Here is a 13,067-nt window from a genome sequence, read left to right on the forward strand (position 1 = left end):
TTTACATTATCCTTTTTTTAACCTTTTGCTTATTTCTTTTTGTTCACATATTATTATTAAATTTTAAGAGAAATAAAAAAACAAATTTGTACAAAACCCAAAGCTGTCTTTTTAAATTTGAAGTGACAAGAAATGATAAAGTGATGGGAAAAACATGTTTTAAGCTGGTAATATGGAAAATATGAGAAATTGGTAACCAATTTTTAGGTTTTCAAGATAGCTACGCTGATTCCAAAAATAATTTGGGATGTATGCACCTAAACTTAGTTGTTATTTTATACACAATATGTCTTTCTCTTTCCTCAGGTTCAACTTCAATGTCTAAAAAACCAAAAAAAAAAAAAAAAAAAACTGAAAAACGCCCTCTTTTCTCTCCCTACTTGACACTAGCGTTGAACACAAGACTCCATCATCCATCTGCTTCATCTTCCTCTCCAAACCCAAAAATCTAAAGACCCTAACACCTTCCACGTCTTGATCTCAATCTGAAAAATTCAAATCCTTGCAAGTTTGTACAAAATGTGAGAAACTCCTCCAACAATGATTGTTGAGGAAATATCATTTACAACCACACTTATCCAAAGTAATTTCAAGACCTCAACTGGTAAACCCCCCTAAAACCATTTCCAAATGATTAGGGTTTTTGAATGCAGACTAGAAACTATCCATTTTTTGCAAGCTACTAGTATACCTCTTTGGCACTCACAATCCTTTAACTTGCATTTACTTGCTTCTTATTAATGTTGTCATCAGTTTTCATAATACTTGTTCACCATCTCAAAGGAAAACTTAACTTCATTAAAATTCCTTATAAATGAAACTTAACTATAATATATTTCAAATCGTGACTGAAAATTTAACCTTATTTAGGTTTTTATTAAATCAAACCTAACTCCTATGTAGCTCAAGTGAATATCTTTAATGAAAAATTGATCTTAGTAAAATAAGTGAATTGAAAAAATAAACGTATTATAATAAATAAATAAATAAATAAATAAGGGAATGTGATGTTTTTTAAGGCAAACAAAGTAAAAAATGGTACAATAGTTTAAAGAGAGTCATTTTTTAACAAAATTAAAGGAAGATGTTATCTTTACAATTTCATAGTTATTTTAGACCATGCGTCCAAATCACCTTTCTTCCATCAAAGGTTAAAGATCACTTCCAAGAGTTTTCCATCTTTCTTTCTTCTTCAAAATCGTCACATTCTCCATTTTGTCCTAATTTTGTCATCTTTTTTTTTTTTGAGGATTTTTATAGTTATTTTTAGTTAGGATTTTTGCATTTATTTTTTGTTAGGGTTTGTTATCGTTGTCAGTAGGGTTTTTTGGGTTGTTTTTTTGATAGGGACTTCTATTATTATTAATATTATTGGTTTTTTGGACAATTTTCGATTAAGATTTTTTATAGTTGGGGTTTTTTTACCATTATTTTTTGTTGGAAACTTTTGGTTTTATTTCTTGGGATTTCGACTAGAGTTTTATTTGCTATTTTTTTTATTAGAGTTTTTTTGTAGTTGAGTTTTATCAGGTTTTGAATTTTTGTTAGACATTTTTACTTTTTTTTTTGTTGGAATTTCGATTGGAGTTTTTTTTTGCAATTATTTTATATTAGAGTTTTATTGCAAGTTGGGTTTTGAATTTTTATTGGAGAATTTTTTTATTTTATTTTTTTAAGATTTAGATTTGATTTTTTTATTTTATTTTATTGTAGTTGGGTAGATTAAATTGATGACCATTCTAATAAAGATTTATAGATAAAATAGGAACTTAACCTATTTAAGCTCTTCTTAAATGAAATTTAACCATGATACGATTCAGGTCATTTGAGTGGAGCTAAAATATGTACTCTAATGACACATATTCGATATGATTTGGGCACCAAAGGACACTAAAATCACCCAACTTGACCTAATCGATGTTAAGGATCTAGTCATGAGTTTAACTTATATTTTAAAGAATCATCTCAAGTTCAAAGGGAGAAAATGGTACAAGTTAAATTACTTTAGATTTTGAAAGATCAATAAATGATTAAATGAGAAAATGAGTAAGTCAAGACTTACAAACCGAAAAAATGCAAGACGGTGATATTATTAGTTTGGGAGATGGGAAATGACCATTACGAAATAAGAAAGAAGGCACACAAATATGGACAATGAGGCATGAAACAAATTCATCAAGTTGTATGGAAATTTAGAATTCAAAATTTGGTGGCATCATATACTCTAAATTTGAAGTGAAATTTGGAGCACTTTATGAAGTCTATTTTAGGTAAGCTATATATCATTTCGAAGCTCTAGAAGTCGCAAATCCAACACTTCAAACAGTATACAAATCAAAGATGAAATTTGAAAGTTATGTGCATTTGAAGCAAATTGGTTAGAGAAGAATTCTGAGTTCGAAATTTACTGTGCATTTCGAACTTAGCCCTTTTATTTTGAATTGGACCTCCTTCTTCCACTCATGAGTTCAAAATTGACCTGGAGCTCATCCAAATTTTGAACTCAACCACTAATGATCAAGTTTGAGCCCCGAGACACGTTGAAATGAGCTCCAAATACCTCCATCTAATTAGAAATGCATTGTACTCATTTAGAACTAGTAATTTTTGAAGTTTTTTAGGTTCTTTATAACTTTTCCTTGTAATATAAGTAGCAAATGAGAGTGTACCACATATTAGGTCATTTATGATGTTATCTAAACAAACTTTCTTAGTTCTAAGGTTTGGGGATCTTCCGAGAGTTTGACATTTTTGTGTAGAAGAAGACGAGAACTTTGGTTTGTTTCTTTTCTTCTTTATTGAATATATTATTTTTAATTTCTTTTTGTTCAAATTATGGATTTGTACCCTATTATAGATTGTGAATGTGATATCACTCTCATGAGAGGCTAAAAAGCCAACTTGGGACTTGAAGTATGAAACCTTAGGGCTAGAAACTCGTAGGAACAATGGGTAAATTATTATGACAATGAGATTAATTATTTGTTAGGTTACAATTTATCAATTTTTTATTCTATCATTGTGAGTTAGTTTAAGGAATGATACAATAAATTATTACTTGATACTAATGATTCTTGGTAATTTTTGATCATTAGTTACCCTAGTTTTTCTTATCATTATTTGTCCCAAAACAAAGCTATAAAGAGTAGAAATGGTTAAAAAGTCAAACTTTAAACTAATTATCAATCTCATTCATTTGATAGTTTTAGGAATCTGTTTTAAAAAAAAAAATTAGGTTTTAGATGCAATTTTGAGTTATAGAGCTTAAGTTGATTGCGAGCGTCTAAGGATCCTAAAACTCTAAAATCACTCTACTTTAGAAACCCTTGTTCTCTCTATTTCTATACCTTAAGTTGGATTGTAGAAAACCTTAGACTTGAATCAATTGAATTAAAAATCAATATTTGTTTTGTTATTAATTTAGTTTTTTTACTTAGTTTCACTTCATTCATACATTATTTTTCACTTTAGGATTCAAATAAAAGTGATTCATTTATCCTAGTATTAACAAATTTCATAAGTCAGTCCATGAGGATGATACCCGAAATACTACAAAAGTTGTAGTGACTTTTTCTTTAATTTTTCTTGACCAAAGTTGCTACATAAATAGGCTTAGTATTTTGGATAATAGAGTTGATCGATCATCATTATAATAAACTTTTCTATAAATGAAAGAGAAACTTAACCTTAGTGAAATATTTTATTAATGAAACTTAACCATAGTTTCATTATAATAAAAGTTTTTTGTAGATCATGAAAGGGAAACTTAACTTCAGATTTTTTTGTAGATGAAAGTGAAACTTAGCTTTAATGAAGTTTTTTTTTTTATAAATAACACTTAACTATGGTATAGTTCATATCATGGCTGAAAACTTAACATTATTTATGTTTTTTTTAAAACCAAACTTAACTCCTAGGTGAATTTCTTTAATGAGAATTAATTTTAATAACAAAAGTTCATTTTAGTTAAAGAAGTGAACTGAAAAAATAGAAGTATTATAAAAAAAATGATGAAATGAGTATAATGAAAAAAAAAATGTGGGAATGTGATGTTTTTTAAAGCAAATAAAGTAAAAAGGGGTAAAAGAGTTCAAAGAAAGTCATTCTTCAACAAAATTAAAGGAAAATGTTGTCTTTACAATTTCATAGTTATTTTGAGTCATGCATCCGAATCACCTTTTATTAAATATGTTTTTTTTATCTTTATTTTTATTTTAAAATAATTTAATAAAATATTTTAATACATTTATAATTAATGAAATAAAGAATTCTAGTATAAAAATATATCCAATTATACTAATCTACTAAATAAACAAATATTTCATACTTTCAAGATAAAAATATTATTAATATTTTTTGTATGTGTAATATTTTGGTCACATGAGGTTTTTCTTATGCCATTTATTTATTACTAATAAGATAATATTATTAACATTTTTTTTTTAATAAAAATTAGAAAAAGGGGACTAGGAATGAATCACGAAGGAAACGATGAGGCTTAATATCTATACTATATATAAAAGTCAGAATGTGAACAATTTTGTTGTGACTATTTTTTAGTCCTATTTCCTTCATATATTTACCCGCTTGCCATTTATTCACACCACAAGAATTTCTTATTTCTTCTTTCTATTAGGGTTTTTCTTCTTCGTTCGTGTTACAAGGCTTGATATTAGGGTTTCTCCTTCTTCGCTAGGGTTTTGGTTTGTTGACGCCCTTGAGTTGAAGAAAATAAGATTTTCTAAATTAATTTTGATAATCACAATGATTCTTTTTCTCTCAATTAATTATTGTTCTTGGTTTTATTCGGGGGGAAACCCAAGTTAGAAATTTGTTTGACCTTTTGGTTGTTCTTTGTTTCATATGATTGGTTGCTGAGAAGATGGTGACGTTAAGGATTTGAATTTTGGAGTTTTCCCCTAATTTTCTTGGCAACCAAACAAAGGCGAGTACAAAACACAACAATAAATTTAGGCTTGAAAATTTTAACAAAGTAAACAAAGTTGTGTAAAAACACCACAACAATGAATTTGGGGTTGTAGATTTCAACAACTTTTTTCCTTACATTTTCTAAGGAAACAAACAGAAAAAAGACAGATGAAAAAAAAAAAAAAGAGAAAATTTAATTTGTAACTCTGAAAATCTCATCCTCTGCATGAGAGTGAGGATCAGACTTCAAATAAGTGCACAAAAATCTCTCTAAAACTGCTCATTTCTCTTCGATGATTGTTTTCTCTCTCTACTATTCTGTTTGTGACTCTCCATTTTCTCTTTTCAGTTTTATTCATGGAGAAAGAGTAGTGGGAATGTGAAATTGAATAATTGAATTGAAAAATGGGCCATTGAGATTGTGCATGATTGCATTTTCTTGTCAACAAGGAATCCCAATTTTCAAATCTAATGGCAAAAAAGATGCATAAAAATGAGGTCAATTATAATGTGGCATGTGTAAAATTTAGTTTTGGTGTTTAATACCCAACTTACATGCCATCATTTTACATCTTAGTCTATTTTTATACCTAATGTCAATTATTTGCATCTTTATATTAATGATATTTTTAATATTTGTGAGATTTATTGGTGTCCTAATCTTAAATATTGTAGTCATGAATTCTATTAATACATTCTTTAGAATAAAGAATTAATTCTTTTATTTTATCTCTATTTCTATGCACATATAATAAAATTATAAAAATTTTATCTAATTATTTTTTCCTTTTTTATATATAAAGAGTTTATTTATTTATATACAATTATGAATAAAGATAAATTAATTTTAAATTCTAAGTAATTATTTTAATTTAAAATTTAATTTTTATAAATTCAAGATTTAGTTATTTTATAATTATGATAATGTCATAAAAGTGGGATTTACCTTTTTCAGCATTTATAAATATCAATTAAAATATAACCTCTTTATTTTAATTTACTAACATTTTTAGTTTTCTACAAATTTATGAAAAGATAATTGAAATACTTTTTATTTAACTATAATTAAATAAAATAAAATAATTAATTAATTTAATAAAACATAATTAATTACTTTTTATTTGATATTAAAATTTTCCATCCAAAAACAATAAAAAATATAAAAAATAAATAAATATTATATTAATTTATTATAAAACTTATTTCTAATTTTAATATAAATAGTACATCTTTGAATTATAATTTGAAATATTATTTTTTTAAATAATATTTAATTTTAGCTTCTCTCAAAAAAACAATATGATTTGATCTTTTAATATAATCATTTAATAAATATAAATATTTTAAAATAAAATATATTCAAATAAAATTCTGAAATAGATGAACATTAAATTTTTAAATAATTAAATTTAAATTTAAATATTAAAAAAAAAATGCTATTAGCTGACATTTCAGCCTAGTAATAAGTATATATGACTAATATCAAATATACTTATGAGCTTTCACGGCCGAGAGGTTTAGAGGTGGGTTGAGACTTGAGAATAGAGATAAGGGCAGTGGTTTTGAGGTGAAGCCATGGTCTCCATCGCCACAATCCCTGCTTTTCCCTGCAACAACACCCGTTCATTCCCTCGCCATTTCCTCACTCGCCGTTCCTTCTCTCGCCATATCCTCACTCGCCGTTCCTTCTCTCGCCATATCCTCACTCGCCGTTCCACACCACCCTCATTCAGTGCTGGAACATGGAGGAGCACAGCCATCACTTCCAAACTCAAAGAAAAGACTGCTTTGGAGTACAGGAAACTTGGGGACTCTGATCTTAATATCAGCGAGATTACTCTTGGAACGGTATTTCAGAAATGGGTTTTGTTTTTCTATAGCTGTTTTTTATTCTTCACATGTGGAAATTGAATTAAACTTTTGTATATGTTGCAGATGACATTTGGGGAACAGAATACTGAGAATGAGGCTCATGAGATACTCAGTTACGCGTTTGAGCATGGGATTAATGCTCTGGACACTGCAGAAGCTGTAAGTGGGTTTCATTTTCGACTTCCATTATAGGCCCCAAATATTTGATTTTTTTTTTTTTTCTCTCCTTTGTATAATGTATGGTATCTGATTTCAGTTGCTATCATAAGGCCATTGCAGTGAACATTTTTATTTTTATTTTATGTATTTTATTCGGGTATCTCTCTGAGTAAAGATATCTTGTGTTTTCAGTTTAGAATACTTCACCCATATAGACCTTTTTAAAATTAAAGGGAGACTATACTCTCTCCCAGTGGGTGGAGTAAGGGTAATTGCTTCATCAAAAGATGCAATTCGATTCCTTTTGTTTGGGGAGAATAGCATACTCCCAAATTATTGATATTTGAACTAGTACTTCCTTCTTTGTGTTTCTTTTTTCCTTGGTTCTTTCTGCAATTTTGATCTATGGGGAACTGAGATGCTTCTTTAGGATTTATTCTGGATTTCCACGATGAAATTGGATCAGTTTATGAGTTGACTGCATAAGAAAACAAATATTAGACAAATTAACTAGTTGATTGTTACTGAAATTGATGGCTGTGCATGTCTTTTACTTAGCCAAAAATTCTTGCATTTATCTTACATTTCATCAAATGTATACTATATTTAACTACTTTGTGAATCCAGACACTGTCATGAAATGCTCTGATAGAATACTATTGATCATATCGCCTTCTTTGTTTTCATTTTTTTTAGAACATTTTTAAAGCATTAACTTAGACTTCATGTTTCTCCAGGAAAACTGTGGTCCTCGTCACTCTTAGCGTCTTCTTGACTTCCTTTTAGGCATATGCATGTATCCTTTCAAAAACGTTTCTCATTTACAGTACCCTACCAAGCTCTGTAACATACTTATTTGTGCTAATCAGTAATTACCATTTTCTGTTCATCATTCCACTCTAAGGGTTCTTTGAGTAACATTCACATTTAATCTTCATTCTTTTTATCATTTTATCTTCAAAGTGGATCAATTTTTTTCTTTTAAAATTCCAGTACCTTTACTGTTTTACCCTAAATGTGCTTTCAAAAATCCCCGGGTTCACTCAAAAAGTTCCTGTTCAAACCTGCTCTCAGAATGAAAACCCATTTGCTATGAAAAAGACAGGATTTGAGAAAGGATACACTGAACCTGCTACCCCCAATTCCAGCCCACTGTTCAGGAACAGTCCTCCATTCCTGATCCAAATGCCCAATCCTCTATCATTTTTCTGTTTTTGCCATCTCTTGATACCAATACCTGTACCTTATGTTATCTGGTAATGTTTCATATTGTGGTAGCCTGATGATTCTTCCATGTTGCATGTTCTTCTTTCTCGGTTCAGAAAAAGACTTATTTGTCTCCAGTTGGTTCAAGATGTATAGTTTTCTAGCTTTTCATTTCTCTTTTAAACCATCAATTTGTAATAATGAGAATGTGAGTGGTCGATAGCAAATCAACATATACATGGGCTCTTCAACTTTCTGTCAATAGTATTTTTATCAACTTTAAACATTGGATGCATTTTTTTTTGCTTTCTGGATCTTGTTAGTAAGCTGTCATGACATGTTTCCTTTTGCAGTATCCAATTCCAATGAAAAAGGAGACACAAGGGAAAACCGATCTGTACATCGCCAGTTGGCTGAAATCTCAACCCCGTGATAAGGTATTAAAATTCTGATGGGTGACTTGTGCTCTTCCAATTTTGTATTTCTTCATTTGAACATGTGACTGAGATTCTAAATCAAATTTTTGTGCGTCTCCTTGAAGTCCTGTCTGAGAAGAAATTTCACCAAGTATTGCGAATCCATTAAAAAATTCCTGAATGAACTGAAAGGCCATTATTTTGCACCAATTCCTTTTTCCTCAGTTCCTCAGTTCCTCAAATGCTTTGTAGTAAATTGAAGCAGCAAAATCTAAGTGCATGACTCTGCTATAGCAGGGCATGAGTAGCAGGGCATGAGTGTTAGTTTAATACATCCAAAGAGTTTGAGAAGGGAAATTGGTAGAAAATCGATGTATGATGTTCCCTTCTAGGTTGAAGTTAGCGTGCTATTATAATTGTTAAACTCATTTGTAAGATCTGTCCAGGGATTGTGAATTTGATTTTTGAATGGTCTTAGGCTATTAAAAAGAAGAAAAAAAATGAATGGCTTTTATTTCATAGATTGAATTTCTTCATTAGACATTTTATAGGTTGATTGACTACATTTTGTTTTTAAAGTAGTAATAAAACCTGTGTTTTACAAACACAAGACATGCAGCATATAATCAGGGTTGCACATCTCTGTTCAACTACTCATCAAATAAAGCGTATGCTGTTAATCGTCAGTAACTTTAATCTCTTTCTTTGATTCTAGTTTTTTGATAGGATTCTTTGTTTCTAGTTTTCCATGTTGATTTTCAGAATTCTCAACTTTGTCTCTTGATTTCTAATGGTAGGTTTCACCTTACATATTTGAATAATTCTGGACATTGTCTTGAGAAGCTGTAATACAATAAATCATGACAAATGAAAATTGTTCTAGAGCACTGAAGCGTTTGGTTATATTTCTGCATGGTTAGGTTATTTTGGCAACAAAAGTATGTGGTTATTCAGAGCGATCAAGTTACTTGCGTGACAATGCAAAGGTTTTGCGTGTTGATGCCGCTAATATTAGAGAAAGTGTGGAGAAGAGTCTTAAGCGCCTCAACACTGATTATATTGATCTATTGCAAATTCATTGGTGAGTCTTTGCTTTTACGACCATGACCTTTGATATCTTTTGATTCACTTGTGTTCCATTATACATTTACAAGCTATTTCAAATTCACTACAATGTCAAAAATGTGCCCTTTTTAGTTAGTTTTAAGCCACTGTGTGTATCACCGCAATTTTCTGTATTAATTCAGGCCAGACCGTTATGTGGCATTGTTTGGCGAGTTTTCTTATGATCCTTCAAAATGGAGACCAAGCATACCATTTGTAGAGCAACTCAAGGCCTTTCAGGAACTTATTGATGAAGGAAAGGTAAAAATCTGTTTCAGTAAGTAGATTATTAATGTAAATAGGAGACAAAGCATATCATTCTTGAGTTTGTATTTGGTTACTAATGTAAGACTGTTTACTGTTGATTACATTAGATTCACATGTAACAAGAACACTTGTTTTTGGACACTAAATACATGCATAGCTGAAAGGGATACTGAATTTCAAAAGGTCCTGTCTTAGAATTTTTTAATGTTAAAGACAAATGGAGTGCCAACATCACATCCGCTTAATTTGTGGCTTTTTGTGTAGTGTAATTAGGATTCTCTTAATGATATTAAACGGAATGCTTCTGAACATACACAGGTACGATATATTGGTGTTTCTAATGAAACTTCATATGGAGTGATGGAATTTGTTCACGCAGCAAAAGTTGAAGGACTTCCAAAAATCGTCAGTATCCAGAACAGCTACAGTTTGCTAGTTAGATGTCGTTTCGAAAGTAAGTTCTGTTCTCACTCTATCCTCTTATCATTGTAGGTGAATCAAGAATGAAGCTGTTTTCAGGGTGACATTTCAAGCTATAAATGTTATTATTGTTAATTCTTATTCTTTATATAAGTACCTCAAGTTTTCTGATATGTAACTATTATAGAATGCCTTCCACTTTCCCGCTGCTGCAGTTGATGCACTTGGATTTCATTCTTCCACCTAAAATAATCTTTTTGTTGGGTTCAGCACATCTTGATCCATGATGCATTGCTACTCTCTCTGGAATATAAATTTTAGTTTGTTGGTAAGAAACATTCTAGAAGGTGGATGGACCTTAACTTCAACCACTGATTTCTAACCCTAGGGGAGGGTCGGTTAGATGCTGGGGCAATAAATTTTTCAAAAGGTGACTTCAGCCACCAAAATTAGAGGCACTCTGTTACTTTTATGTGATTGTTAGAAAGGGTGAAAAGACACTATATCGAAGAATATTCTCCCAACTTTTCCTCTTCTTTGAGAAATGACTGTTGTTTTCATTGTTTTGCAACAAGATAGATTGTATTTTTTAAAGGACCTGCAATTCTGGAAATAGGAGTTTGCTAGAAGTAACTGTGGATGCTGGGTGGATAAATACTTTAGTCTCTCCTTGTATTTCTTATGGTGGAGCGAGGAGTTTTCTAGAAATGGCTACTGACATATCCAGTCATTCTTAAAATTAGGACTGCTGGAAGTGTGTCTAATGTGGGCTAGTGGATTAGTTTAGGGATAGGCTCAATAGTGGCTTTTTCCTCAATTTAAATTTAAGTTGAAGCAGCTTTTACCAGATTATGTCCTATCTGCTTTAGCTCAATGCAGTTACCTTTATGATTGCATGTTGAACAACTTTTGCTTGTTTGAGTTCTTTGACTTCAAAGTGATCGTAAATTTATCCATCTGATCCTATGCAGTTGATCTTGTTGAAGTCTGCCACCCTAACAATTACAACATTGGCTTACTTGCTTATTCCCCACTTGGTGGTGGATCATTGTCTGGCAAGTATTTAGATCTTAATTCTGAAGCTGCAAAAAGAGGAAGGCTTAACCTCTTTCCTGGCTACATGGAAAGATATAACAGATCTATTGCCAAGGTATGTCTTTATTCAAGATTTACTGATGGGTAGAGATGAATATTTGCTAGAAGCCTAGAACATGTTTAAAACACATCTAAGGTGCAATTCATGCTACATGATGTGCATGAGAATACCGTGGTTATAATATAAATATATAAGGACCTTCATGGCTGCATCTGTAATCTTCAATCTAATGCATGCCCACATATACATATATATATATACACAAAAACTCCTTGCATGGAAGCATATTTTGTATTGGTGGTATTTGGTATTAAAGTTCACTTGTGAATTTTTTTTAATCTCCTTTTTAATCTATTTTAAAAGTTTTCTAAGTGCCAAATCCCGAAATTTGATGGAAGATTGAAATTTCGAAACTAACTAAAGTCACACATTCACTGTTAAGCCAAATTTGATTGGTGGTAAGTGGTATGATGCTTTTTGCAATCCATTATGCTATTTGCAATCCATTATGCTATGTTTGGTTCCAAGAAAGTACCAAAAAAAGAAAAAAAAAGCATTGAGAAAATGATTTTCTCGTGTTTAGTTTTACCATAGAAAATACGAAAGAAAATAAAATATAACTAGTTAATTAGAAAATCATACAATTTCAAATTATTCTGATCTCTAAGTGTATTGTATATTGTTGACCAATCCTTGGTTGACTAGTTCCTGACCCCTGAACCGAATATCTATTGGGAAATCAAAATCATAATCAGTTGAATTCTGTGATGGATGTAACATGTTCTGGATTTCAGGAAGCAACAATAGAATATACGAAGGTGGCCAAGAAACATGGGCTGACTCTAGTTCAGCTTGCCCTGGGATTTGCGCGAGACCGTCCATTTATGGCAAGTTCGATTGTTGGTGCAACTTCTGTCGACCAACTAAAAGAAGATATCGATGCCTTTGTGACAACAGAACGGCCTCTGCCAGCAGAAGTGATGGCGGATATAGAGAGTACTTTCAAGAGATACAAAGATCCAGCAATCCTTTGAAGACTGAAATTTACACGTCTCACTATTTTATTTCTTTTGCCCAATTCTTTTAGGTGTGGGTAATGTAATTGCTGCATTTTACACCTGAACAGAGTTGAAGCTTAACAAAACAACACCCATTGTGCACTATGGTTGCATGTTGTATAAGCCCTCCCTCAAGTATCATGAAGGAAATAGATGAGGTCAATATATCTACTCCTTGTGAAAATGCCCTGTCTCAAAGTGGTGTTTGTTCTTTTAGCTTTTTACTGAAAATAATTTAGTTTTAGAATTTAGGTTGTTTGTTTTTCTACTTTTTCTTGACTTATTATAAACTTTTTAGTAAATAGAAAAAGCCAAAATATGTAACTTTTTCTAAATAGAAAAAATAACATATTGGTTTTTTTTACTTTTTAATACTTAATAAAAATAAAATATTATAAAAACAAACAACCTAATATTTAACACTATTAAGCATTAAGGTTCTATTTAGAATTAAGTAAAAAAACAAATACCACCATTGTATTTAGATGCCCTTGTGTAAGAAAATACCAAGGTCCGGAAATTGGTACCTACAAAACTTCA

The 13,067-nt window shown here is 30.6% G+C and overlaps 1 protein-coding gene across 1 annotated transcript; it reads left to right on the top strand.

Annotated features, from left to right (window-relative positions):
* Positions 1 to 6,447: 6,447 nt before the first annotated feature.
* LOC117913831 (protein tas) lies at positions 6,448 to 12,711 on the top strand. The gene is made up of 8 exons (XM_034828882.1): positions 6,448 to 6,777; positions 6,865 to 6,960; positions 8,520 to 8,603; positions 9,503 to 9,663; positions 9,830 to 9,947; positions 10,272 to 10,407; positions 11,345 to 11,523; positions 12,264 to 12,711. The coding sequence occupies exons 1-8, from the start codon at positions 6,505 to 6,507 to the stop codon at positions 12,501 to 12,503; spliced, it is 1,287 nt and encodes a 428-aa protein (XP_034684773.1). The 5' UTR covers positions 6,448 to 6,504; the 3' UTR covers positions 12,504 to 12,711.
* Positions 12,712 to 13,067: the final 356 nt, after the last annotated feature.

This window comes from Vitis riparia, chromosome 5, assembly GCF_004353265.1.
Source record: "Vitis riparia cultivar Riparia Gloire de Montpellier isolate 1030 chromosome 5, EGFV_Vit.rip_1.0, whole genome shotgun sequence".
NCBI classification, from domain to species: domain Eukaryota; kingdom Viridiplantae; phylum Streptophyta; class Magnoliopsida; order Vitales; family Vitaceae; genus Vitis; species Vitis riparia.